Source organism: Grampus griseus (assembly GCF_964374135.1).
Source record: "Grampus griseus genome assembly, chromosome: 3".
NCBI lineage: Eukaryota > Metazoa > Chordata > Mammalia > Artiodactyla > Delphinidae > Grampus > Grampus griseus.
Window position 1 is genome coordinate 115,213,057 of NC_139019.1, and position 27,911 is coordinate 115,240,967.

Sequence of the window (27,911 nt, forward strand, 5' to 3'; positions counted from 1 at the left end):
TTTTAGTGTTTACTTCAGCTACATGTCTCACCTGGTTTTCTGGTTTTTCTTTAATCTTTGAGGCACTACTTTTAGAAGCAAACACCAGCTGCTTGGTATTTTGGCTGAAGTCTTTTTCCCTTAGTCTTAAAGCCTCTGTCTAATGGAAGTTTACCTTGACACTGATACAGTGATATTTGACTAAGTGTGTGACTTGAAATTTCTTCTGGCTACAAGTGATAATAGCTGTAGGTGCAGAGGGCAGTAGGCTTAAGCATTATGTTTTAATACAGTAAGAGAAGATATTCTCTAAGAATCCACCAAACAGTGAAGTGAGGTTTACCTTTTAGATAATAGTGTACTATAAATATTTTGGAATAAGAAAAACCAGAATCTTCTGTATTAGTCTTCTTTCACTTTAGCTTTTCATCCTAATTCTAAGTCAGTGTGGAAAAACTCGAGGTAGAAGTGTCTTGGTGCCAGAGAAGCCAAAAGGGAAAAGCTCTGTGTTTGGGAATGCCCTCTTACAGTAGCCCTAATGTTTGTAAACTCGAAATCTTAAGTGTAAGAGGTTGTAAGAATTATGGGCCCTCATGTGCAGGCTGGTAAGAATATTTTTCATCTTGTGATTGTAGCTTTCCTGGTATAAAAGTCCTTAAGTAGGAGAAGACTTGTTATATGTTTCATGTTTGTGTTTGATACTTGCCTGACCTTGTCTCTTTCTCTTTCAGAAATGACTGCTGTCCACGCAGGCAACATAAACTTCAAATGGGACCCCAAAAGTCTAGAGATCAGGACTCTGGCAGTTGAAAGACTGCTGGAGCCTCTTGTTACCCAGGTAAGAATCTGCAAACAAATACGTAGTTGTTGTAACATGATTCCATAGCAATGGGCCCAGGTAATAAACACAGGGCAAGGTTATTTAGTTCAAAGCCTTAATTTGAGTGGTTGAGTTTAGGCTGATAGTAATGAGGCAGTTTGGCTCCGCTAATAGTTAAATATTGATGTGTGGATTCATTTAGCCCTTTAGAAACACATTTGCTGCCATTTTTTCAGTCTTACTGGCAGTAATAGGGGCTAGTGTATGTAGTGCAACTAGTACTTAAAAGTATTTCAAAAAAAGATAGGATGCGGAGCCTTGACTGTTAAGCTTCTTCACCCTGCTTAACACACCTTTTGTTGTCTAGGATTGATTAACAGGTCATTTAACTTGAGAGTGTAGGTTTGGTATGTTTTGTTACAAGTACAAATATCACAGTGTGATGACATTTCATTAACTGTTAGCAACTAGCTATGCACTTTTAGTGTTTTGGCACATTTTACTCCTGTGTGTGTGTGTGTGTGTGTGTGTGTGTGTGTGTGTGTGAGAGAGAGAGAGAGAGAGAGAGAGACAGACAGATACTGTGCTAGCATGAAAATGAGATGTAATGGCATGTGCTATCTTTTTAAAAAACTCCATTCTAGCTCATAAATATAAACTAGTATTATAAGTAAGTAAGTAGGAGTGGGTGGTAATACTCGAGAATATTTACTTTCTTGGAGCCCATCTACTGCAGCTCTCAGGTCTTCTGTGGACCGCGTTACACTAATAAATGTTTAGTCATCTTCAGCCTATACAGGTCATCATTATTATATGTGTTAATGATGGTTAATGTCTGGGACTTAAAACATCATCACAGTAGGCTGCTTTGGGCAATTGTTCCTTTCTTTATTAAGGGCCTTTCCTAATTAATTGCGATTTGTGTGAATACACTGAAAAGATTTCAGAAGCAAGTTATCTTAAAACATTTTGCATAGGTTGAAAACATGGAAAAATGTGACCTCCAGGCAGATCTAATAAATTCATTGTTAACCTCTTTCTAACCTTCTTGATGACGTGCAGTAGAGACGTAACTTGTTTGTTACCAGTTTTTAATTTGTAAAATGAAGTTTAAAAACCTAATGATCACGTTTGAAGAATTAAAATATTCATTATATTTCTTAGCTTACACATTGAGATAGCTAAATTATTTTGGAAACTAAATAGAGTATCATTCCTGAATATCTTAAATATGGAGAGAGTTGTATGTTATTTGTTAATGCTTAGTGGAATCTCATAAGTGTGATGTTTCATTTTATTATGAATAATTTATTCTTGCTACCTTTAAAGATGTTAGTCTTTCTGTTTTTTTTTAAATTTTAATTGACTACAATTTAATTTTCAAAAATGAAACTTTTAGGTTACAACCCTGGTAAACACCAATAGCAAGGGGCCCTCTAATAAGAAGAGAGGTCGTTCTAAGAAGGCCCATGTTTTGGCTGCATCTGTTGAACAGGCAACTGAGAATTTCTTGGAGAAGGGGGATAAAATTGCAAAGGAGAGTCAGTTTCTCAAGGAGGAGCTTGTGGCTGCTGTAGAAGATGTTCGAAAACAAGGTAGGTCAATATTGCTTTTTATATATAGAGAGGCAGGCCTTTCTAGAAAAATAATCCTTAAAGGTGACTTTTTGTGGTCAGTATTTTCATTCTTATATGCTTGCCAGTTGCTCAGGTAACTATGAATATTCACTTAGTGGAGATGTATTAAGTTGTACTGGCTTAAGCTTTAATCAGGAGAGATTAACAAAGGAACTTCTTTTTTGGAGACTCTGAATCCAGTTCCCTTGGGTGTTCCAAATAATAGTTGAGTCTTAGAAATGTTATAACACAATTTGATAGGAAATAAATGGGGCAGAAGTTTATATTTCATCCTATGTAATATCTCTTAGTTTGTGCCGAAGATGTAAGGGTGATAAAATGGAAAAATGTCCAGCCATTCTTTTCAGAAAGCACTAGAAACCGCTTCATTCTGTCAGACTGGTATGTAAAATCAGCCATGCATATTTGCACTGGCTTGAGTTTAAAATAATTTAAATGGAGCTTAAGGGAAACATTATTTTTGGAAACTCAGAAGTAGTAAAAAGTGAAATTGTAACCCACAGCTTATCAGTAGTTACTATTAGAAAAACTGTCATCGCTCTGATGTAATAAGCACAATATAAGAGGACTTTATTTTATTAAAAATTTTTTTAAATTTTATATTGGAATATAGTTGATTAACAATGTTGTATTAGTTTCAGGTGAACAGTAAAGTGATTCGGTTATACATATACATGTATCTATTCTTTTTCAAATTCTTTTCCCATTTAGGTTATTACAGAATATTAAACAGAGTTCCCTGTACTATATAGTAGGTCCTTGTTGGTTATCATGATAAGAGGACTTTAAACCTGGACGATTAACTTCTTGAAACCTGCAGTTTTGTGTTAAACTTCTGGTCCAGCAGGAGGACTTCAACAAAGACATAGGTTTTTTTACGGCTGTTGGATATCATCTAAGGTGAACTGACCTCCTGCTCTGTGCATGTGCTTTACTGGCTCTTGGGAGAACCTCAGTGGCTCTCTGATGGCTGACAGCAATGTACAAAGTCCATTGGAATCTTAAGTCAAATTCATCCCTGTGACAGTACCCAAAAAGAGCAGTGCATTCAATGGAGATGCTATCTCCCATTGTTCTGAGTTTGTGAATAAATATTTTAATACTGCAAATGATGAGATTACTTAAGTTCCGTAATACTAGCTAGGTGGACGTGTTAGTTTTCTCTGGCTGCCATAATAAATTACTACAAACTTGGTAGCTTAGAGCAATAGAAATTTTTTTTTTTGAAGTTCTGAAATCAAGGCGTCAGCAGGGTTGATTCTTTCTTGGGGCCTCAGATGAAGAATCTGTTCCATGTTCTTTCCTGGCTTCTGGTTGTTGCTGGCAATCCTTGGCATTCCTTGGCTTATAGACACATCATTCCAATATCTGGCTCTTTTTGTCACATGGTATTTATTCTCTATGTATCTCTGTGTTGCAAAGTTCCCTCTTATAAAGACATTAGTCACTGATTTAGGGTCCACCCAGTGTGACCTCATCTTAATTTGGTTATATCTGCAAAGACCCTATATCTAAATAAGGCCACATTCACAGGTTCTGGGTGGACTTGAATTTTGGCAGGACACTATCAACTTGGTAGAGTGGGTTTTTAATGAATTTATTTTAAAGTGGTTTAATTTTCCAATTCAGGACAATTTTTGAGCTTCCTATTGAGGAAATCAGGACAGCTGTTACTTCATTGACCTCAGAAAGTTTTGTTTCCTAGGCCTTCTTGCCTCCTCTAATGAAACTCAAAATCTTAACAGGTGAATTTGGTCAAGTGTTCATTGTCTAGTGACTTAAGACATTTATTTTCAAAATAAAGCTTAATTATTGTAAGTAGCTTTTTTTCCCACTGTATATGTTCCTTGTTTCAGAAGTTACTCTGATACAAATCTGTAGCAATCATGGTATAATACACTCTCCCCAAGCACCCCCCTATTATGAATGCATATCTAAATTTCTGTTTCTTTGTGTTTTTTTGTTTATATCTGAGAAAATCTTTTATGTGGCTCTGAATCATAAATACTTGTTCGTCCCAGTCCAGCTTTGTAATTATTTTTGATCTATTCATGATTTAGTCACCATAATTTTCCTTCTCCTTGCAGGAAGACAAAACAAAACAAAAGTAAAACTAAAGCAAATATATAACTGCCTGTCATCATCGTTACTGTATCAGGTGTGAAAAGCTGAAGTGCCTTGCCTTTTTTCTGTTGGCTTACTTTTTTCTTTGGTGATTGTTAACAAATGGTGATGCAGCCTCTCTCCTATCATAAGTAGAAAATACGTGGTATGAAAATGGTTGAGCACAGATCCTTTTTAGTCAGCCAAACCTTGTTGGTTATGTTGTTGAAGCTGTTTACTCATCATTTGAAACCCTGAAGTGATGTTGATATATCTGCAGATTCTTTGACACCTCTCCGTTTAAAAAGTGGCATCTAACTTTGATTCTCTTGAATGTGTGTTGTACTTAGAGACTCTTGGTTCTATAAAGAATAGAATGTGATGTGGAAGTTATACTATTTACTTTCGAAGCAAAGTCATAAAAAGAGTGTTGTATCCTCTTATCTCTTTCTCATGGGTTATTCACTCTGGGGAAGCTGGCTGCTATGTTACAAGGACACTCAGGAGGTCTTGTGGAAAGGAACTGATGTCTCTTGTACCAAATTGCCAAGCATATAAGTAATCTGCCTTGGAAGCACATCCCCCAGCTACAGTCAAGTTTCAGGTGATGGCAGCCCCAATCAACCCTGAATTCCTGACCCACAGAAAACTTGGGGAGATAATATTTATTTTAAGCAACCAAACTTTGGGGTAATTTATTGGGTAGGGAAAGACAATTAATGCAAAAACCTTTCCCAGGCCCGCTTTCAGTCGTTCTGAGCACTTATGCAAAACTCTGACCTAACTGCTCTGAATTTTACTGGCATATAAAATGTAGAGTAATTATGATTTATCTAGCGCTCCATAGCAGATTGCCTTATTAAGTAGAGTTAGAATCCTTTGCATTTCAAGTCTGTTGCTTATCCACTGGAACACTTAATTGCTAAAGGATGTATATTTATTTATTTTTATTTATTTATTTTTGGCTGCTTTGGGTCTTTGTTGCTGGGCATGGGCTTTCTCTAGTTGCGGCGAGCAGGGCTACTCTTCATTGCGGTGCGCGGACTTCTCATTGCAGTGGCTTCTCTTGTTGCAGAGCCTGGGCTCTAGGTGCATGCACTTCATTAGTTGTGGCACGCGGGCTCAGTAGTTGTGGCTCACGGGCTCTAGAGTGCACACTCAGTAGTTGTGGTGCACAGGCTTAGTTGATCTGCGGCATGTGGGATCCTCCCGGACCAGGGCTCGAACCCATGTCCCCTGCACTGGCAGGCGGATTCCTAACCACTGCAACACCAGGGAAGTCCCTAAAGGATGTATAAAAAGATTATTTTGTTCCAAATCAATGTGGGCTACTTTTGCCTAGTACAAGTTGGCTTTTTTTTTGGGGGGGGTAACGTTCAAGTAGTAAATATTTTAGACCTTATTGGCGATAAGGTCTTTCTTGACACTACTGAGTTCTGCAGTTGTGTTGGGAAAGCAGCTATTCAGTATATAAACAAATGGGCATGGCTGTATTCCAGGAAAACTTGTTTATAAAAACAGGGGGTTGGCCAGATTTGACCCACAGGCTGTAGGTAGCTGACCTCTGATCTAGGATTAAAGATATGAGCTTACTGTTTTCAAATAAATAATTGATTTAGGTACTTATAATGCTTTTGAGCCAAAAATTGGACCTTCTATATCTTTTGAGTTTGTACAAGTCCTGTGCTTTCTGTGCAGTCATAATTAATAACCAGAGACTTGAATGCATGCAGTTTTTCAGCATAACTTAATTTTCTTTTTGTATTTGCCCCTGATTACATGAATAATAAACACAAACATTTGTGAGTACACTAAAATGTTATCGTAACACTGTCAGTGGGTAAAACATTCACATACATAAATGCAGGGTCACTTTACCTCAAGATCAGGTGAGTCTCCTGTGGTGGGTGGGAGCCAATTATCAATTGCATGGCCTCCAAACCCCTGTGATCAGGGATTTCATTGTACTGCTAGTCAGCCCAAACTAGTTGTTAACTACCTTATATGGGCTGAGGCATACATGTGCCTCATAGAGATGTGCTTTTTTGGGACCCTGCCCACCCCCCATGTTCCCCTCCCTGATTAGGTCATTCTTACTTTATACTTTTTTCTTCCTAGCTCTTAGCACAGTGACAATTAAATATTTGGTTGTCTTCCCCTTTCTAGGCTCCAGCAGGGTAGGTTCTGTGCTGGTCTGGTGACTGTTCTCTGTGGCAGCTATCATGGTGCCTGTTCTATGATAGGCACTTAAATGTTTGAGGAAGGTAATTGACTATGTTCTCCAAGAATTATGTGAGAAAAGGCTCTTTCCAAAATTTAAGGTGAGTTTCCTCCCCGCTGCCAAATGTAAATGCAGGGATACTAGTGGAGAATCTTACCTTAAAAAAAAAGAAATTGAGATATAATTCACTTAACATAAAATTCACCCTTTTAAAATGTATATGATTCAGTGGTTTTTAGTATATTCACAGAATTGTGCAGCTGTCACCATTATTTAATTACAGAACATTTTCATCACCCCCAAAAGAAATCTCATACCCATTAGCATTCATTCCTTATACATATATTGATTTTAAAAAAAAATTTATTTAGGGCTTCCCTGGTGGCGCAGTGGTTGAGAGTCCGCCTGCCGATGCAGGGGACACGAGTTTGTGCCCCGGTCCGGGAGGATCCCACATGCCGCGGAGCGGCTGGGCCTGTGAGCCATGGCCGCTGAGCCTGCGCGTCTGGAGCCTGTGCTCTGCAACGGGAGAGGCCACAACAGTGAGAGGCCCGCGTACTGCAAAAAAAAAAAAAAAAATTATTTAATTTATGTATTTTTGGTCGTGTTGGGTCTTCGTTACTGTGCGCGGCTTTCTCTAGTTGTGGTGAGCGGGGGCTACTCTTCGTTGTGGTGCGTGTGCTTCTCATTGCAGTGGCTTCTGTTGTTGCGGAGCACGGGCTCTAGGCACACGGGGTTCAGTAGTTGTGGCACGTGGGCTCCGTAGTTGTGGCTCGCAGGCTTAGTTGCTCCGTGGCATGTGGGATCTTCCCGGACCAGGGCTCGAACACACGTCCCCTGCATTGACAGGCGGATTCTTAACCACTGCGCCACCAGGGAAGCCCATATATTGATGTATTTTAATGATACCTGGAAAAGAGTATTTGTGAGTCCTTGAATAGGGCTCTGATGAGAAAAAGAGGGCCCTTAACTGATTAGGGGACATCCAAGGGACAGAGATGGGAAAGCCTAAATGAAACTTGTTTGAAAAGGGGGAGACGTTAAAAAAGTAGGACCAGTGATGGTAAATTGGAGGTTGACTGATGAGGAATAGTTTCTACTAGAACAGGGTTTTTTAATCCATTAGTTACAATTCACAGTTAGATCTCAAAGGCCAAGAACAGAGACTTGCTGCTGCATCAGTGACTTCTTCCCTACAGCTCTTGGGCATTTCTGGGTGGAGGAGGGAGGAGAAGGCCCCAAGAATCTGAGGTGCACCTTTATGTATTCCCGCACGGCTTCTAATGATACTCTGTTCGGTAAAGGGTCCAATGATTGGTGTACTGCACAACAGTGTATTTCCTGGGAAGAAGCTTGTGTTTAGAGACACCAGAGTGGGGAAGGGGCTGGGTGACCATGTGTGGTCTCTGATGCAGAGAGACCGTCTTCAGGAATTCCCTGACAGTCCAGTGGTTAGGACTCAGTGCTTCCACTGCAGCGGTCCCCAACCTTTTTGGCACCAGGGACCCATTTTGTGGAGGACAATTTTTCCACGGATGGGGGTGGGGATGGTTCAGGTGGTGATGCGAGCGACGGGGAGCAGGCAGATGAAGCTTCGCTCCCTTGCCCGCACCTCCTGCTGTGCGGCCCGGTTACTGACAGTCTGCTGCACTGGTCCGTGGCCTGGGGGTTGGGGACCCCTGCTGTAGGGGGCCGAGTTTCAGTCCCTGGTCAGGGAACTAAGATTCTGCATGCAGAGCGGCGCGGCCAAAAAGAAAAAAGGCAGACAGACAGGAGGCTGTTTTTCCTGTTTCATCTTGGAGCTTATAATCAGGACATATGGAAATGTAAATTAATAATAGCATGAGTGTCATGCCAAGAATGGAGTGGACTAGGAGGTTAAGCATGGGATTAGAAAGGCTTCCTGAAGGTGCAGTAGTGGATCTTGAAAGGTGAAAGAAGGGAGGGGAAGAAGTCATTCAGGTAAGAAAACCAGCAGACAGAGCAAGATGTGGGTGAGGAACAGTGAGGGTTCTGACTGGAGAGGAGTGCTGGGAGGAGAGGTTGGATAAGAAAGAGCTTGGAAGCTAGATTTTAGAGGGTGGCTTGGAATGCTAGGTGAAGAAGGGAGCACAATCCGGGAAATGATACAGGATTAGAGGGTTCTGTGGCTGGAACAGGTCTCCCAGGTTCAGGTTCCCATATATTTAAATATATATAGTGACTCAGGACTTGCTACCTCTGGAAGCAGCTTTTTCCAGCCTTGTGTTTATTTTTAAAGCTTTTTTCTTCTTAAATTAAACTGAAATATGTCTCCTTAACTTTGTTCCTGTTTTAAGAATTTCTGCCATCTGGGTAACACAGAATATGAAGAAAAGTGGTGTTTGGGAGAGATTAGTTTCTCAGGTGTGTACAGGAAGCGTTAAAGTGGTTGGGGGAGAGCCTGGAGGCCAGACCAACAGTCAGGAAACCATCAAGGTGGTGGGCAGTGAGATGGTGCTGTTAAGGACAGGACTGCTGCAACAGACTGTGGAAAGGGAGAGTTGACCAGTTGTCAAGCAGGTTTACTGCCCCCTTGGCCTGTGGTAAATGGCTAATTTTCTTCATAGATGAAACTAAGGGACCTGGTATGTGAAAAATTATAATATTTTCCTCAGACTTGAATCACTTAGGGTATATATTGAGGCAGTGTGTGCTACTAAAAACTCCAGGTGAATTACCTAAAATTAGCATACTCTCCTCAGTTTAGAGCCATTCTAAGATTCTGGTGTGCAGTTTTCCATCAAGTTGAAAAAAATTCCATTACATTATTTGCTTCAGTGTTTATTTACACTAATAAAAAGTCAACTAACAGATTATTATTTTTTTTAACTTTTTATTTTGATTCATAGGGATTTGCAAAGATAATACAGAGCAGTCCAGTATACCTTTACCCAGTTTCCCCTAATGGTTACATTTTATGGAACTATAGTACAGTATCAACATCAGGAAACTGACGTTGGCACAGTAATTCTGTGGTTTTATCACCTGTGAAGATTTGTGTAACCATCTCTGCAATCAAGATACAGAACTATTCCATCACCACAAAGCTTTCCCTCATGCTACCCGTTATAGTCATACCCATGTTGCTTATATTCCCCACCATCCCTAACCCTTGGCAACTAATCTGTCTCCATCTCTAATTCTGTCATTCCCAGAATATTGTATAAGTGGAATCATACAGTATAATATACTGTATATGAGTATATGACCTTTTGAAATTGGCTTTTTTTTTTCTTTTCCACTCAACATGTTGTCCTTGAGAGCCATCCAAGTTGGTGTGTCTGTCAGTAGTTTGTCTGTGAGTACTCCATGGTGTGGATGTAGCTTGTCTTTTCATCCTCTTAACAGGTATTTTGTATAGTAAGTTTTTAATTTTGATGAAGTTCAATTTATTGATATCCTCCCCCATTTATGGATCGTGCTTTTTTTTTAAAAAAATTATTTTTGGCTGCATTCGGTCTTTGTTGCTGCGTGTGGGCTTTCTCTAGTTGTGGCGAGCAGGGCTACTCTTTGTTGCAGTGCTCAGACTTCACGTTGCGGTGGCTTCTCTTGTTGTGGAGCACAGGCTCTAGGTGCATGGGCTTCAGTAGTTGTGGCTCATGGGCTCAGTAGTTGTGGCACACAGGCTTAGTTGCTCCATGGCATTTGGGATCTTCCTGGGCCAGGGCTCGAACCCGTGTCCCCTGCATTGGCAGGCAGATTCTTAACCACTGCGCCACCAGGGAACCCCATGGATTGTGCTTTTGGTGTCACGTCTAAGAATTCTTTTTTTATTTTTTTTCCTAAGAATTCTTTAACAAGCTTTATGTTAGCTCATGAAGTTTTATGTTTTACGTTTAACTCTCAGACTCATTTTGGGTTAGTTTTTGTATAAAATGTGAGGTTTAGGTTCAGTTCTTTTTTTCCCTTGCGAACATACAGCTGTTCCAGTATCATTTGTTGAAAAGACTGTCTTTCCTTCATTGAATTGCTTTTGCACCCTGTTAAAAATCAGTCACCTGTACTTGTGTGAGATTATTTCTGGGTTCTCTGTTTTGTTGTATTATCTATGTGTCTGTCCTTCTGCCAATGCTCACACAGTCTTTATTGCTGTAGCTATGAGTCTTAGAAGTGGGTAGAGTGATTCTTCCCCCTTTATTCTTTTTCTAAATTGTTTTAGCTATTCTAGTTTTTATTGCTTTTCCATATAAATTTTAGATAATCTTGTCTATGTCTACAAAAAAGCTGCAATTTCGGTAGGAATTACATTAAACTTGTAATCAATTTGGGGAGAGTTGATATTTTTACTATATTGAGTCTTCTATGAACAAAATATGTTTCCATCAATTTAGATCTTTTTTATTTCTTTCATTAGTGCATAGCACCATGTATATATATATAATATATATATCCTCTATATGTTTTATTAGTTTACATTATTTTATTCTTTGAATTATTATAAATAGTATTTTATATTTATTTAGTTTTGTGTTTCTTTTCAAGTCCTTGGCTACACGCATATGCATTTTACCCTAGTTTTATTTCTAGCTTTGGTATCATTTTACTATTTTCTTTAAAAAAATTTAACACTAATTACAGGCATTTTTTTATGATTTAGTATAACCTTGGAATTTATTATCTTTAAAACTATGTACTTTCTGGGACTTCCTGGTGGTGCAGTGGTTAAGAATCTGCCTGCCAGTGAAGGGGACATGGGTTTGATCCCTGGTCCGGGAAGATCCCCCATGCTGTGGAGCAGCTAAGCCCGCGAGCCACTACTACTGAGCCCGTGTGCCATAACTACTGAAGCCCGCGTGCTTAGAGCCCATGCTCTGCAACAAGAGAAGCCATCGCAATGAGAAGCCTGCGCACTGCAACAAAGAGTAGCCCTTGCTCACCACAACTAGAGAAAGCCTGGGCGCAGCAACAAAGAGCCAATGCAGCCAAAAATAAATGAATAAATTTGTTTAAAAAAACCAAACTATGTACTTTCTATTACATCATTTCCCTATTATTAGGCTTAGAGGTTATTTTTATGTTTTTGATATAAATAATGCTGTAGTGAGTGAATACCCTGTATATATAATGTTTTCCCCTTTTCAAAAAATTATATCTTTAAGATGTATTTCCCGGAGTAGGAATATAGGGGCACAGATCTTTTTTAAAAAAATTAGAGTATAATTTATATTATATACAGCAAAGTACACAAATTGGTGTACAGATTGAAGAAGTTTTACATATATGTATACTCATGTAACTACCATTCAGAAAGTTTCCTCAGGGACATAGATTTTAGGACTTTAAAAATGTAGTCCTAAATAGTTCTCCAGTAGGGCTATATCTATCTATCTATCTGTCTGTCTATCTAGTTTGCTTAGTGTTCATGTAACCTCACCTATTACAGGTTACAGAAATTCAACTCAAACTTGTTTAAGCAAAAAGGGAGTTAACGGGTCTTAGTAATTGGGAGTTCCAGGAGTAGATCCTGAGTTCAGGCATGGCCAGTGTGACTTGACTGAAGGGATGTGAAGCTTCCTTCATCACTTGCCTCCATGTATTTGTTTACCTCTGTTTTCATATATACATATTGGACAAGATGCCCACCTCTAGTTTGAGGTGGTCATCCTAGTTTGTCATCCCAGCAGATAAAACTTTTCTTTCTTAGTGTTTATATCTTAGTCACGGAGGGGACTGATTAGCTTTGCTTTGGTCATGCTCGGCTCTAAACCAGTTTCTATCTCCAGAGGAGATTGATTAGCCAGTGTGGATCACATGTTCACCCCAGGACACAAGGAATGGTGGAGCATTCTCCTAGGGAACAAGGGATATAATAATACGATGTTCAATGGAAGCAAATTATCCTTCTTGACAAGTAATGGGATAGTCCATTAAAATTTTTTACTATCTTTTTTTTTTTTAAATCTATTTATTTATTTTTGGCTGCATCGTATCCCCTTTGCTTCACGGGGGCCCCCTCCAGTTGTGGCCAGCGGGGGCCACTCTTCAGTGCGGTGCGCGGGCTTCCCATTGTGGTGGCCTCTCCCGTTGTGGAGCACAGGCTCCAGGCGCGCGGGCTTCAGCAGTTGCGGCTCGCGGACTCCAGAGCACAGGCTCAGCAGTTGTGGCACACGGGCCCAGTTGCTCTGCGGCATGTGGGATCCTCCCGGACCAGAGCTCGAACCTGTCCCCCCTGCATTGACAGGCAGACTCCCAGCCACTGCACCACCAGGGAAGCCCTTTTACTATCTTTAGAGGTGTAAAATGCTACTTTATTTTTTTAAAATTTGCATTATTTGGAGTAATTGATGTTGACCATTTTTTTGTGTTTGTTTATGACTGTACCTTAAACATGATGATGCTTGTGAGAGCCCCTAGGGCAGTGATAAGTATCTATAAACATTAGTGCTCCTTTGTTGATTTGTTGAATCCCTGTTATTTTTCTTATTGATTGGAATTATGCCAGGTTTTCAAAAATTGTGACATGGCTTATTGGACCAGAGGTGCTAATCTTTTAGGTTTCTCATCACTAATCTATTGGTATGCAGAGGTAGTATTAACTTGGAGTTGGAGAATCAAGACGTGATTGTGTGTGTCTGTAATGATTTTAATGGTGGGACCTGATTTATGGTAGTCCTGGAAAAGGTGGTTGAGTTCAGTTGAAAAGAACAAAGATTGCAGCTAAATCCAGTGACTTTTTCTGCCTCCCAGACCATGTGGTTTGATTTTTGTTCCATGACTGCCATACTGCTAACCACACCCAGTCATCTCTCATGTATGTGCTGTTATTCACATGGTGGACAACATGAAAACATCTGGATAATTCACTGCGGCCTCCTCTCCAATATTGGAAAAACAGTTAATAGTAATATCTACATACCCCATCTCCCCAAATCGATAGAAGGTAAAAATAGAGTAAATCCTTTTACTAAGTATCCTTGACAAGTAAATAGAAAGCAAACATTTTAACGTTTGGCTTATAGTTTCCCACCTTTCATGTCTGTTTATGTCAGGCAGTATTTGTCTTAAAATTTCTTTGGAGGCTTTTCATTTCAAGTTCTGGCTTTGGGATCATTACAGTATTCCATTTCAGGTAAACTTTGATTATAATGCAAGCCCATTGTTCTTGAGTAGAAGTAGGACTTCAGCTTATTGAGAGCAATCATTGTTGTTCAGTACTAAGTTTCAGTTGTTCTAAGAACCATGTTTTCTGTAGGAAGTGTCTTGTAACTTTTAGAGCAAGAAAGCAGTATATATTGGTGTTCTAAAACAATAGAGTTAAAACTATTGAGTTTGCTAAGATCTGTGTGATCTTAGCAGTTACAGTTCGTTGGTGACCATATTCATTAATGGACTTGTTGCACAAATATCTTCTCAGCTTTTTTTAAATCTTGAAAGTACAGAATTACATAGATAAAACTGATGGTCTTTTAAGGACATTGTTATAAAGAAGGAATAGTCAGTGAGGCTTGTAAATTGATATTAAGAGACATTCTTTTATTTATCTCAGTAATTGTGCAGTGAAATTGAGGACGTAGAGGCCTTCTTCCTTGTTATAGTTTGAATGATTTGTATACAGGGAGAAAATAGTATATACATATGGAGAGGTGTGTGTGCATGCATATATATGTGTGTGTGTGTGTACATATTTTTGTGGTGTGTATATATGTTTGTGTGTGTGTGTGTATATATATATATATATATTTTTTTTTTTTTCATTGTAGATCTTGGCAAGGCAGTTTTAAGGAAAATAATGATGTATTTTATCCCTGACAAAAGAATATTGAGCACAAGCTATCAGGCTCTTGAGGCATAATTTTCTCCCTGGCAACTAACTAGAGTCAGATTGAAGGAGGTGAAAATTGGTCTCCTGTCCAGTGCAGATGTTGACAGCTTCAGACTGGTATACCCACATCTAATATAGTCAGCCTGCAAGATAGATGTTAGAAGGCAGATGTAATCAGGACAAAGCAGCTGTCAGTGAGTGTTTCGAGTAGGATTTGAGAGGTAGACAGGAGACAGAGCGAAATCTGGGCTTGCTAAGTTCATGATGTGAAGACTTGAAACATAGCTTTGAGGAGCTTTGTGTGGGTGTGTGAGACTGCATTTTAATTTGTCTGGTCTTGTTAGTGTGGTTTTATTCATGTTGAAATCATGAGCTTGATCTTATATATGGGATCTTTAATTTTTCACAGGAAAAAAATGACAAGTATTCCTACCCTGGAATATTGAGTATGGATTTCAAAAAATGTTAATTATGCTATGGAAGAGCAATAGCAGAGAAACGTTTTGAAAACGATTAAATTTAAGTTAATTAGGTTTTCAGATTAGTGTAATCACTTTCTTCATTAAATCTAACAAGAAATCAGCTGATTTTTCTCATACTCTTGCTTTAAGTTCTGGCTTGTCATTTGTTATCCTGCCTTTTCCCCTTGCTATTTTGGTAGATTTTTCGTCCTGTTTTCGCTGCTTATTTTTGTGGATATCTCTTTTCGTGTGATCCCGTGATGGCTGTATCTGTTGTTAGAAGTGCTCCCACTCCAGTTCCTACCCTTCGTATGTTCCTGAGGACTGTGATTAATTTAAAACTTGTTCATTATTGACCCCTCTTCCTCCGCTCTCACTATTTAATCTGTTTTCTGTTGTTCTTCATTTAACTTGAGCAGGAAAAGCAAAATATAAATTCCAGAAAGTCATTAACTGGTTGGCATCTGGGTGTTTTATGTCTTAAAGTTGTCTGTCTGACTTAAACTGTAAGTCTGTAGGCTGGAGGCTACACTTTCTTTGACTTGGGATGTGTCAGGGATGCTGTCTGCTTCTGGATCACTACCCTTGTGTGAGCATATGCTTTGCAAATACTTGGGTTCTGGTGTAGCCAGCTTGGAAGTGAGGAAAGGAGAACGAAGTTATTAAATTCTAATGTTTCCTGTCATTTTGAAATTGCTTTTTTTTTTTTTTAAAAGTCTATCTTGTTAAACTCACAAAAATAATGACACTGACCAGGATAATAATACTTTTAAGATACAGTGGGTAATATTTCTGCCTTAATATATTTGTACAGTGTAGCTAAGGAAGTTATCTTGGGTATTGAATTTTTGACTTTGGCATGACTTCAACCATGATGTAGAAACGTGGTTGCTACTAGTTAATTTTTTAAGAAAGTGACTCCAAGTTGAAATGCATGTTATGCATTTATTTGAATGTGTAATCAGGAAGTAAGTGCCTCTCTTTGGAGTGTTTTTGAATAGCAGCAGGGCACACTTGAATTAGTAAGGAAGATGAGAACATGAATATGTGTGGTACTCTTTTAATTTTTTAAAAAGATCCATTCTATCTACTAGAAAAAGTAGAAATTTCAAAACTCCTTTTCTTACCCAGAGTGGGTGGGGAAGGGTGTAGATTGAGAGTTTTTCTGGGTGCTCCCTGAACTGATTCAGATGGGCCGACAGTACTTAAATAACATATTAAATGTTTTTTTTTCTGGGTTGATTTTCAAAAACTAAACAGTTTTGTGGATTAAAAATGGCACCCCAGGGAAGTTCTCTTAAAGCATCTGTCAGGAATTCTTTGAATCATTGTCAGTTTTTCTATAGTTATGGAGGTGTCATCTAGGGGTCTGTGGTTTTTGCGAAATATCACCCATTGATGAATGGAAAGGTGAAGGTGGAGAGCATGAAGTGTTTTGTTCATATTCATCTGTATGTCACAGGGTGAGTGAGTTACACCAGATATATTCCACCATTTGGTTCCTTCCCATAAGGACTATGTTATAAAATCTGTTATTCTTTGCAACTATATTGCCAGTTTGTCTTCATCGACAAGTGTGGAAGATGTCTTATTTTGTTACTAGATCATGGAAAATGAATTAAAAAATTTTGGGTGTTGGAGGGAAGGGATTGGGACAGGTTGGGAAATGCATGTTAATCCTTGATTATCTTGAAGTTGGCAAATAACTTTATGAAGAGTTGGTCTTGTCAATTTATTATTTTGTAAAAAGAAAGTTGGTGGAATGATAACAAAGAAGTAAGAACAGGTATATCACTTTTTGGTGAGATCTTTTAATCAGATATGTTTAAGAGAAATTGATATAAAGTAGGTTTATCAGTGGAGCTAAAGCAATAAAAAGGTAACTTTCAAGAATTAGGAATCCTGTATTCAAATTCAGGGCTGGATTTCTTTTTGGCTTTCTACTGTGTAAAAAGATGCCCAGCTGTTAAGTACAGGGTGGTTTATAAAAGACTTACCTGTGATGTTGGTTGCTTGCTCTTTTTTTTTTTTTTTTCCTTCTTCTTCGTCTGGCTACTCTGGGTAGAACTGAAAACATTCCTTTAACAAAAGTTAATTTTCTGCAGTGAACATGTTTTTGATAGAGCAAAAGAGAAGTAAAAATCAGCTATAATTTTGTTACCCAGAGATGAAATCAATGGTTAACATTTTGGTCTTGACCCCTCCAGTTTGTTTTTTATGAATATACTCACATGGGTAGCACTATGTTTTGCTCATTTATTTTTTTCACTTAATGGGTCCTGAACATCTTTCACTATCATTAAGTACTTTCCTACAACATAATTTTTAATGGCTGAATAATATCCTCTATAGAGTAATATGATTTAAGAAGGTTATTTTGAACCAGAAAACTAAAGACCTCTCTTTAATATATTTATGACCAGAGTTTTATTCACTTTTCAAAAACTTAAAAGGAGTGTGGTAAATAGGACAGTTTTTATTTTAAAGACTGAAGCCTGCCATTGTTAACAAGGATAGTATGAGATATCTGAGAGAATGAAAAATTTTAGACAGTTAAAATCATTTTGAGATAAAGAGATCAAAGTGACTTGACCAAGGTTATCCAGGAAATTAGTGGGAGAGGGGGAATCAGAATTACACATATGGACATGAAATTGATCATGAAATGAATAAATAATTGGAACATGTTTAAGATGATGAATCTTTTAACTCTTCTCCTGGAAGCTTCTGTCATTTTAACACAGGGCTGTGTTTGCTGGTCCTCAAAAGCATATTCAGGTGGATGTCTTAAAATATCTTTTCTTTTGGATCTGGCAGTTGATAACAAACAATATGGTCTTATAAAATGTTCTATTTAAGAAGTGTCTAGTTAGGGTCTGTATAATAGTTGAGCTTCTCCTGCAGCAACTAAACAAAAAAATAATGACAATAAGATTGGGTGTGCAGATGGGCCCCTTATTTTACCAGTTGGCTTTCCCATATTTTGGATAAGCTTCTCAAGATAGCTGATTTTACAAAGTTTTTATTTCATAATGTATGCTAATTTTCCTTTTTCCTTTTTGCAGTGACACTAGTAGCCATGGGATTTTTTTATACCTTTGAAAAAAGAAAATTTGCATATAGACTTTCTTGGAGTACTTTAAGTTACTCGTTTCTAGGAAAACCTCAGTTTTATGTATCACAGACATGGATTAAGGATATTTTACATTTTAAAATTATTTGAAGACTTTTTTCTTTAAAAAGATACTCATTATAGAAAGTTAAAAAAGAAAACCCACACAAAGAGCAGAAAATAATCACCCATCGGGCTATACAACCTTATGCTATACCACCTCTGTTAATATTTTCGTGTATGTTGGTGTAGTCTCCCCCATGACATAAATACTTTGTGATTTCCATTCTCATTGTGCAGTACAGATTATTGTATATCTGCTATTTAAGGTGGAAATTTAAAAAAAAGGTTTTTTTTCTCATTAATAAAGACACCTGGAGCTGGTAGATTATATAAGTTACAGAAGATAAACCATGTTCCTCTGCTGGGCTGGCCGAGTTCTTGTCTTTTTCTGGACCTAAAGATAGAAAAAGTTCTGGCCAAGGAGCATATTAGAAATATCCTTAGTATTGTTTTTAGGGAAAATATAACTTTGCTCTATATTTTGAGTCTCCTTGGAGAACTTTTGAAGGCTTATAGAGATGTTTCCATAGCTGAATTTCTGAGGACTTGGTGCCCTCTGCTATGGCATTGTGATTAGGAGCCATTTTTAGAGTATGGCATGGGCTTTTGGGGATGGGAAGTTGTAAATAGGATATATGAGGGAGATGACCAGTTTTTAAAAACTTGAAGGAACCTCAGATTGGCATAATTTCTCTCTCTCTTTCTCTCTCTTTTAATTTTAAAAACCAGCTGGAAAAGCTAAAGCCCAGCAAGGGGGGAACTAAGTCAAGCTTTATTTGTAGCTATTATCACAAAAGGACCGGTTTTTACCACTTTCTGCACTATGGAGATGGGAGTGAAGGAGGTGCCTCCTTTACTACTTCATCACTACAAATTAAAAGCCAATTTTTCCTTCATCCTTTGAGAAACTTGCTAGTATGACCTTATTTCTGAAAATATAAGAAATGATTGGTGTGTGAGCAATGACAATGTTCTGAATAGGTTTAAGAATTGGAGAAAGTAGATGAGAAAGTGGAAGGGGCACAGAAGTATTTGTGAGCTTCGTATTTATTACCTCATTTAATTTTCAAAACAGCCCAGTGGGGTGGGGGGTGGTATTCTCATTTTACAGAAGAGAAAACAGACTTAGAGCTGAAGCAACCCGAAGTCACACAGCCATCAAATAGCAAAGCTGGGATTCAGACCAGTTCCAATACCTTGTTTGATCTACTCCAGACATTGTTCTGGGAGAAGAGTATATATTCATTAATATTACCTAGCAACATCCTTTGTTTTAAAGGAGTGGCATAATAGAATATCTCATGTTTCCTAGGCTCAAGTTAAAAAAGAAAAAACAATCCTCTCTCTTTTTTTACTTTGTGTGTGTATGTGTGTCTCTCATACACACACACCCACACACACTTTTCAAACCTGTCCTTTACCCGTAACTTTATAAAAAGTTGGATTGCTTTGAAGGGAATTTACTCTAGGTATTTGATGCTTCAGAAGGGCCTTTATCTTGTCCTCTTCTAATGTAGAACGGTGTTTTTTGGTTTATTTTACTTACAGTTGCGATTTGTCCTTGTTTTGAACTCCAGAAGAGCTTAACTTTTATCCCCAGCTTAGTTAGGGGAAAATGCCAGGGGATGGACATGTTGACAGATCTGATTTCATGGCTGATGGAACAGTAGTAGTGGGTTCCAGAAGACACAGTTATATTCTCAGCCTTTACTGCTGATCATGTGACCTTGGACAGACTGCCTGTCTGCCTCAGTTTTCCTAGTTTGCCTTTTTTTGTGTACAGAAAGAGTACTTTTGATAACTCTTACAAGTATGCACTGTAAACTAACTGATAGTTACATTTATCGTTTTTAAAGGTTGATTGATTACGTTATTAAACATCTCAAGTCAGTCTTAAAATATCATGTTCCTTTTATAGAGATGACCATTTAGCAGAAATTTGAGGTCCACCCCCCTTTTTTTTAAAAGTTAATGGATTGGGGCTTCCCTGGTGGTGCAGTGGTTAAGAATCCGACTGCCAGTGCAGGAGACACGGGTTTGAGCCCTGGTCCGGAAAGATCCCACATGCCGCGGAGCAGCTAAGCACATGCGCCACAACTACTGAGCCTGCACTCTAGAGCCCGCAAGCCACAACTGCTGAGCCCGTGTGCCACAACTACTGAAGCCCGCACGCCTAGAGCCTGTGCTCCCAACAAGAGAAGCCACCACAATGAGAAGCCTGCACACCACAACGAAGAGTAGCCCCTGCTCGCTGCAGCCGGAGAAAAGCCCGTGTGCAGCAACGAAGACCCAATGCAGCCAAAAATAAAATAAATAAACTAAAATAAATAAATTTATTTTTAAAAAAGCTAATGGCTTATTTACTATTCATAGTTGAGTGGAAAAAATTGTATGTTAAAATTGTATGTTTTACTCCATCACACAGTATGTTTTCTGATGTATTTTTCATTACTAATACCATATGTTAGCCATGAAGTTAAGGGTTTGCCATTATGGTTGTGAGCTAGAAGAGATGAGGGTGGATGTAAATATATGTAATTTACTGTGCTTCTTCCTTTCAGTTCCACTTATCGTTTGACCTGATACTAATTTAGAATGATACCATGCTAGCTGTAGAGGCATGAAACTGTTTAAGAGGAACTTGGGAGGGAGTGAGAATTTGGTAGGCGGGGGTTATGGTATAAAGAGAGATTAGAGTTGGGGATAAATTGGGGGATTATTACAGTGAGGTTAAGTAATTAAATTTAAACTTGTAAGACTTTATGCTTGTGCATTTGAATGTAAGCTAATTATCGAAGAGGTTTGATTCATTTAGATGGGCTATAGCTTTAAGAATGTATGGTAAGTTCATCCTGTTTGGCTTACTCTGGGCCTTTAGTTCTTCCCACAGTTCTTTCGTTTACCTCAGGTTAATTCACTTTTCCATTTCCTGTAGCAGCTGCTTCAGAGTTTCTTCCACCCTCCTCAAACCTTCATTTCCATTACCATCCTGTTCAGTTTTTAGGAGAGCTTCATTTACTGCCTCTGAGAACATAGATTCTCTAGCTATGCTAAACTTCATACTGCCTGGAAGCATCTTGCTACCTCTGCTTTCACTTCTCATCTGAGGGTACAAGAACTCCATGGCTCTCACTTCCTCCTGTGGTCCTGATTATGTGTGTTCCTGTCTGTGATCTAGAATTTTCATTCTTTAGTTATGTGTCTTTGGTGTCTTTTTGCCTCCTTTACCCCCTCAATCTGTCTGTAACTAATTCCCATAGTGATAAAAGATAGTATGGGAATGTAGGCACTATTCTAACCTCTCTCCTGAACATTGGGTTTCATATCCACAGTAAACCTGGGAGGTACATAGAGGCAGTCCTTACTTTGCACTGTTCCAGTATGCACAAATTTGTTACTACAGTTTCATAATACCAGTTCCCCAATAACATGGTTCAAATTTTAGTATATTAACTGAGTGATTGTATACAGTACAGACTTTACTGCTAGCTCTGAAGTGTACAAATCACTACATAAATAACAGGTCTGCATCACGATCACTGACCAATCATGTCTCTTCTTTCAAGGTCTGTTAGTGATTGATTGGTCACTGCAACTATTCAGTTCATGCAAAGTGTGTAGTTGTGTTGCCTCCTTGTCTCTCAGTGATAAACCCACGTGAGCCATTTTATAAGAAGAGATCATTGAAAGAGGGAATTTGCTAACAAAGATGAAAGTACAGCAAAGAAAGAAAAAGTGATAAATCCAAGTTACAGAAGAAATAGCTGACTGGAAATGTTGACACTGCTGCTGTTTAAGAGACTTTAGATATGCAGTCAGAGGAACTTAGTGAAGGCAAACTTACTGACATGAATGAGAAAAGTAGTTGTGATGGAAAGAATAATGATGTCCAAGAGAAAGTGATGTCATCAAAACCTTCACATTAAAGGAACTCTTGGAGATAGTTCATAACATTGAAAGTGCAAAGGAAATGTTGGAAACTGATCCAGACTTAGAAAAAAATAGGATAATTGTGAAGGGATAAAAAAGGTACTCTGTATCATGTTGAAAAAGGTAAGCATTGTTCAGAAACTACTTTTGAGTAGTTTTCTTACAAGGAAATAAAACATTTTCATTCTCAGTGTTACTATCATAATGTTTTAAGTTACGTATTAAATAAATATTAGTTGTACTATTTTTGTTTAATTTCCCTGTATATTTATAATCAATAGTAAGGAGCTTTTAACCTGTTGACAAAAAATTTTAAAGGTCACAAGACAATTGTAATTTTTCCCTTTGATGATTAAGATCACATTGCATTGTTTCAGTTTCTGTGATCATTTTTACAGACCAGCACTACTGTGCAAAGTAAGGATTACCTGTATTATTTGTTGTACAGCTGTGGAAACTGACCTGTGTAGTGGTGAAGCTACAGTTTCTGTCTGATTTTAAGTTCATGATCATACTCTCTTCCATTATACTGCTAATCCTACAAAAAATAAAAACAAAAAACAAGAATTTTCTTTAGTAGGCCCTTGTCTTTTCTTCTTAGTAGCAGACCAAATTCTTGAAAGAGCAGTTTTACTTCTAACTTGTTCTGTTATCCTTGAAATCTGGCTTTTGCACCTACCACAGAATCATTCTTCATTACCTCCATGCCAGCCACACTGGCTCTCTTGGTCTTCCAAGATCATTTTAGTGTGCATCTGCCCTAGGGTCTTTGACTTGGTGTTCCCTCTGCTTGGAATGTTGCCTTGAGTTAGCCACGTTGCTCCTGTGCTGCCTTTTTCAAGACTTTCCTCAAGTGGTACCTTTTCAGTGAGGCCTGCCTTGATCCCCATATTTTAAATTGTATCTTATATTCCCACTCTCCCTGTCCTTCTTTCTGTCACTCTCCCTCCATAATTGATTTATTTATTACGTTTATTATCTTTTCCTCTCATTAAAATATAAGCTCCCTGGAGCCAGGAATTTTTGTCTGGTTAATTTCTATCCCAAGTGTTTAGAATAGCGCCTGGCTCATTGCAGGCACTCAGTAACACTTGCTGAAAGAAGGTATGGATGCCCTTGAGGGTCATTGGTGAACAGATTTGAATACTCAGGAAACGCAATGAAGATCTTTTCTCTGTCTTCTCATCTTGTTTTACCTAATAGTAATAATTTCTACCAACCCTATATTGTCTCCTAATGCAAGGTAATAAAGTAGGCCTCTTATTAGTTGACCCTCACAGCAAGTTATTCTCTAAGCATTACAGAAGAGGAAACAGGCTATGGAGTCCAGTCACATAGTAAGTGGAAAAGTCAAAACTCAAGCTTACCTCCAACTCCAAGGTGTGTGCATTTTCAGGTCACTGCATTTGATACTCTTATTTATCTTTTTATTTTCTGAGTCATAATAATTCACATACCGTAATATTTACCATTTTAAGGCATACAATTCACTGGTTTCTAGTATATTTACAAGGTTGTACAGCCATCACCGCTATGTAATTCCAGAACATTTTCATTACCCTAGAAAGAATCCTCATACCTATTAACAGTTAGTAGTCCTCACTCTTCCCTTCTGCCCCAGCCCCTAGCAACTGTTTATCTAGTTTCTATCTTTGGATTTACCTATTGTGAACATTTCATATAAGTGGAGTAATACAATATATGGCTTTTTGTGGCTGGCTGCTTTCACTTAGCATAATGCTTTGAGGGTTCATCCATGTTGTAGCATGTACTTTATTCCTTTTTATGGCTAAATATTTCATTATATGGATATACCACATTTTATTTATCCATTCATTAATTGATGTTTGGATTGTTTCCATATTTCAACTATTATGAATAGAGCTTCATGTATATGTTTTTGTGTAGACACTTGTTTTCAGTTCTCTTGGGTATATACCTAGGAGTAGAATTGATGGGTCATATGGTAACTCTACATTTAATCTTTTGAGGAACTGCTAGACTGTTTTCCAAAGTGGCTGTACCATTTTATATTCCCACCAATTGGCTATGAGAGTTCCAGATTCCCCATATCCTCACCAACATTTGTTGTTATTTGTCTTTTTTATTATAACTATCCTAGTATAAGGATAGTTTTATTTTAACATATCTTAGGTCTCAAGAAATATTTAGTGATTTTCTTTTTATTGCCTTCATTCTTTTTTATTCTTATTAGTCATCCATTTTATACACATCAGTGTATACATGTCAATCCCAATCTCCCAAATCATCACACCACCACCCACACCCCCCGCCACTTTCCCCTCCTGGTGTCCATACATTTGTTCTCTACATCTGTGTCTCAATTTCTGCCCTGCAAACTGGTTCATCTGTACCATTTTTCTAGGTTCCACATACATGCGTTAATATATGATTTTTGTTTTTCTCTTTCTGACTTACTTCACTCTGTATGACAGTCTCTAGATCCATCCATGTCTCTACAAATGACCCAATTTCGTTCCTTTTTATGGCTGAGTAATATTCCGTTGTATATGTACCACATCTTCTTTATCCATTCATCTGTCGATGGGCATTTAGGGTGCTCCCATGACCTGGCTATTGTAAGTAGTGCTGCAGTGAACATTGGGGTGGATGTGTTTTTTTGAATTATGGTTTTCTCTGGGTATATGCCCAGTAGTGGGATTGCTGGGTCATATGGTAATTCTATTTTTACTTTTTAAAGGAACCTCCATACTGTTCTCCATAGTGGCTGTATCAATTTACATTCCCACCAGCAGTGCAAGAGGGTTCCCTTTTCTCCGAACCCTCTCCAGCATTTGTTGTTTGTAGATTTTCTGATAATGCGCATTCTAACAGGTGTGAGGTGATACCTCATTGTAGTTTTGATTTTCATTCTCTAATAATTAGTGATGTTGAGCAGCTTTTCATGTGCTTCTTGGCCATCTGTATGTCTTCTTTAGAGAAATGTCTGTTTAAGGTCTTCTGCCCATTTTTGGATTGGGTTGTTTTTTTAATATTGAGCTGCATGAGCTGTTTATATATTTTGGAGATTAATCCTTTGTCGATTCGTTTGCAAATATTTTCTCCAGTTCTGAGGGGTGTCTTTTCGTCTAGTTTATGGTTTCCTTTGCTGTGCAGAAGCTTTTAAGTTTCATTAGGTCCCATTTGTTTATTTAGATTTCCATTACTCTAGGAGGTGGATCAAAAAAGATCTTGCTGTGATTTATGTCAAAGAGTGTTCTTCCTATGTTTTCCTCTGAGAGTTTTATAGTGTCCGGTCTTACATTAGGTCTTGAATTCATTTTGAGTTTATTTTTGTGTATGGTGTTAGGGAGTGTTCTAATTTCATAATTTTACATGTAGCTGTCCAGTTTTCCCAGCACCACTTATTGAAGAGCCTGTCTTTTCTCCATTGTATATCCTTGTCTCCTTTGTCATGGATTAGTTGGCCATAGGTGTGTGGGTTTATCTCTGGGCTTTCTATCTTGTTCCATTGATCTATATTTCTGTTTTTGTGCCAGTACCACATTGTCTTGATTACTGTAGTTTTGTAGTATAATCTGAAGTCAGGGAGTCTGATTCCTCCAGCTCCGCTTTTTTCCCTCAAGACTGCTTTGGGTGTTCGGGGTCTTTTGTGTCTCCATACAAATTTTAAGATTTTTTGTTCTAGTTCCCGTAAAAAATGCCATTGGTAATTTGATAAGGATTGCACTGAATCTGTAGATTGCTTTGGGTAGTATAGTCATTTTCACAATATTGATTCTTCCAATCCAAGAACATGGTATATCTCTCCATCTGTTGGTATCATCTTTAATTTCTTTCGTCAGTGTCTTATAGTTTTCTGCATACAGGTCTTTTGTTTCCCTAGGTAGGTTTATTCCTAGGTATTCTTTCTGTTGCAGTGGTAGATGGAAGTGTTTCCTTAATTTCTCTTTCAGATTTTTCATCATTAGTATATAGGAATGCAAGAGATTTCTGTGCATTAATTTTGTACCCTGCAGCTTTATCAAATTCATTGATTAGCTCTAGTAGTTTTCTGATGGCATCTTTAGGATTCTCTATGTATAGTATCATGTCATCTGCAAACAGTGACAGTTTTACTTCTTCTTTTCCAATTTGTATTCTTTTTATTTGTTTTTCTTCTCTGATTGCCATGGCTAGGACTTCCAAAACTATGTTGAATAATAGAGGTGAGAGTGGACATCCTTGTCTTGTTCCTGATCTTAGAGGAAATGCTTTCAGTTTTTCACCATTGAGAATGTTTGCTCTGGGTTTGTCGTATATGGCCTTTATTATGTTGAAGTACGTTCCCTCTTATGCCCACTTTGTGGAGAGTTTTTATCGTAAATGGGTGTTGAATTTTCTCAGAAGTGTTTTCTGCAGCTCTTGAGAAGACCATATGGTTTTTTTTTTTTTTTTTTTTTTTGCGGTACGCGGGCCTCTCACTGTTGTGGCCTCTCCCATTGCGGAGCGCAGGCTCAGCGGCCATGGCTCACGGGCCCAGCCGCTCCGCGGCATGTGGGATCTTCCCGGACCTGGGCACGAACCCATGTCCCCTGCATCGGCAGGCGGACTCTCAACCACTGCGCCACCAGGGAAGCCCGATCATATGGTTTTTATTCTTCAGTTTGTTAATATGGTGTATCACATTAATTGATTTGCATATATTGAAGAATCCTTGCATCTCTGGGATAAATCCCACTTGATCATGGTGTATGATCCTTTTAATATATTGTTGGATTCTGTTTGCTCGTATTTGTTGAGGATTTTTGCATCTATATTCATCAGTGATATTGGTCTGTAATTATCTTTTTTTGTAGTATCTTTGTCTGGTTTTGGTATCAGGGTGATGGTGGCCTCATAGAATGAGAAGTGTTCCTTCCTCTACAATTTTTTCTGAGGAGTTTGAGAAGGATGGGTGTTAGCTCTTCTCTAAATGTTTGATAGCATTTACCTGTGAAGCCATCTGGTCCTGGACTTTTGTTTGTTGGAAGATTTTTAATCACAGTTTCAATTTCAGTGCTTGTGATTGGTCTGTTCATATTTTCTATTTCTTCCTGGTTCAGTCTTGGAAGGTTATACCTTTCTAAGAATTTGTCCATTTCTTCCAGGTTGTCCATTTTATTGGCATAGAGTTGCTTGTGGTAGTCTCTTAGGATACTTTGTATTTCTGCGGTGTCTGTTGTAACTTCTCCTTTTTCATTTCTTATTTTCGTGATTTGAGTCCTCTCCCTATTTTTCTTGATGAGTCTGGCTAATGGTTTATCAATTTTGTTTATCTTCTCAAAGAACCAGCTTTTGGTTTTATTGATCTTTGCTGTTGTTTTCTTTGCTTCTATTTCATTTATTTCTGCTCTGATCTTTATGATTTCTTTCCTTCTGCTAACTTTGGGTTTTGTTTGTTCTTTTTCTAGTTCCTTTAGGTGTAAGGTTAGATTGTTTATTTGAGATATTTCTTGTTTGTTGAGGTAGGCTTGTATAGTTATAAACTTCCCTCTTAGAACTGCTTTTGCTGCATCCCATAGGTTTTGGATCATCGTGTTTTCATTATCATTTGTCTGTCAGTATTTCTTGCTTTCCTCTTTGATTTCTTCAGTGATCTCTTGGCTGTTTAGTAACATATTGTTTAGCCTCCATGTGTTTGTGTTTTTTACGTTTTTTTCCCTGTAATTGATTTCTAATATGATAGCGTTGTGGTCAGAAAAGATGCTTCATGTGATTTCAGTTTTCTTAAATTTACCGAGGCTTGATTTGTGACCCAAGATGTGATCTATCCTGGAGAATGTTCTGTGTGCACTTGAG

The 27,911-nt window shown here is 38.1% G+C and overlaps 1 protein-coding gene across 1 annotated transcript in view; it reads left to right on the top strand.

The window, feature by feature from the left end:
• The window catches only part of CTNNA1 (catenin alpha 1), a 178,928-nt gene that overhangs the window by 27,103 nt on the left and 123,914 nt on the right, over positions 1–27,911 (top strand). Inside the window, exons 2-3 of the mRNA XM_082650230.1 lie at positions 711–817; positions 2,199–2,394. Coding sequence (XP_082506356.1) covers positions 713–817; positions 2,199–2,394 — 301 coding nt within the window. The 5' untranslated portion in view covers positions 711–712. The remainder of the gene's footprint in view (positions 1–710; positions 818–2,198; positions 2,395–27,911) is intronic.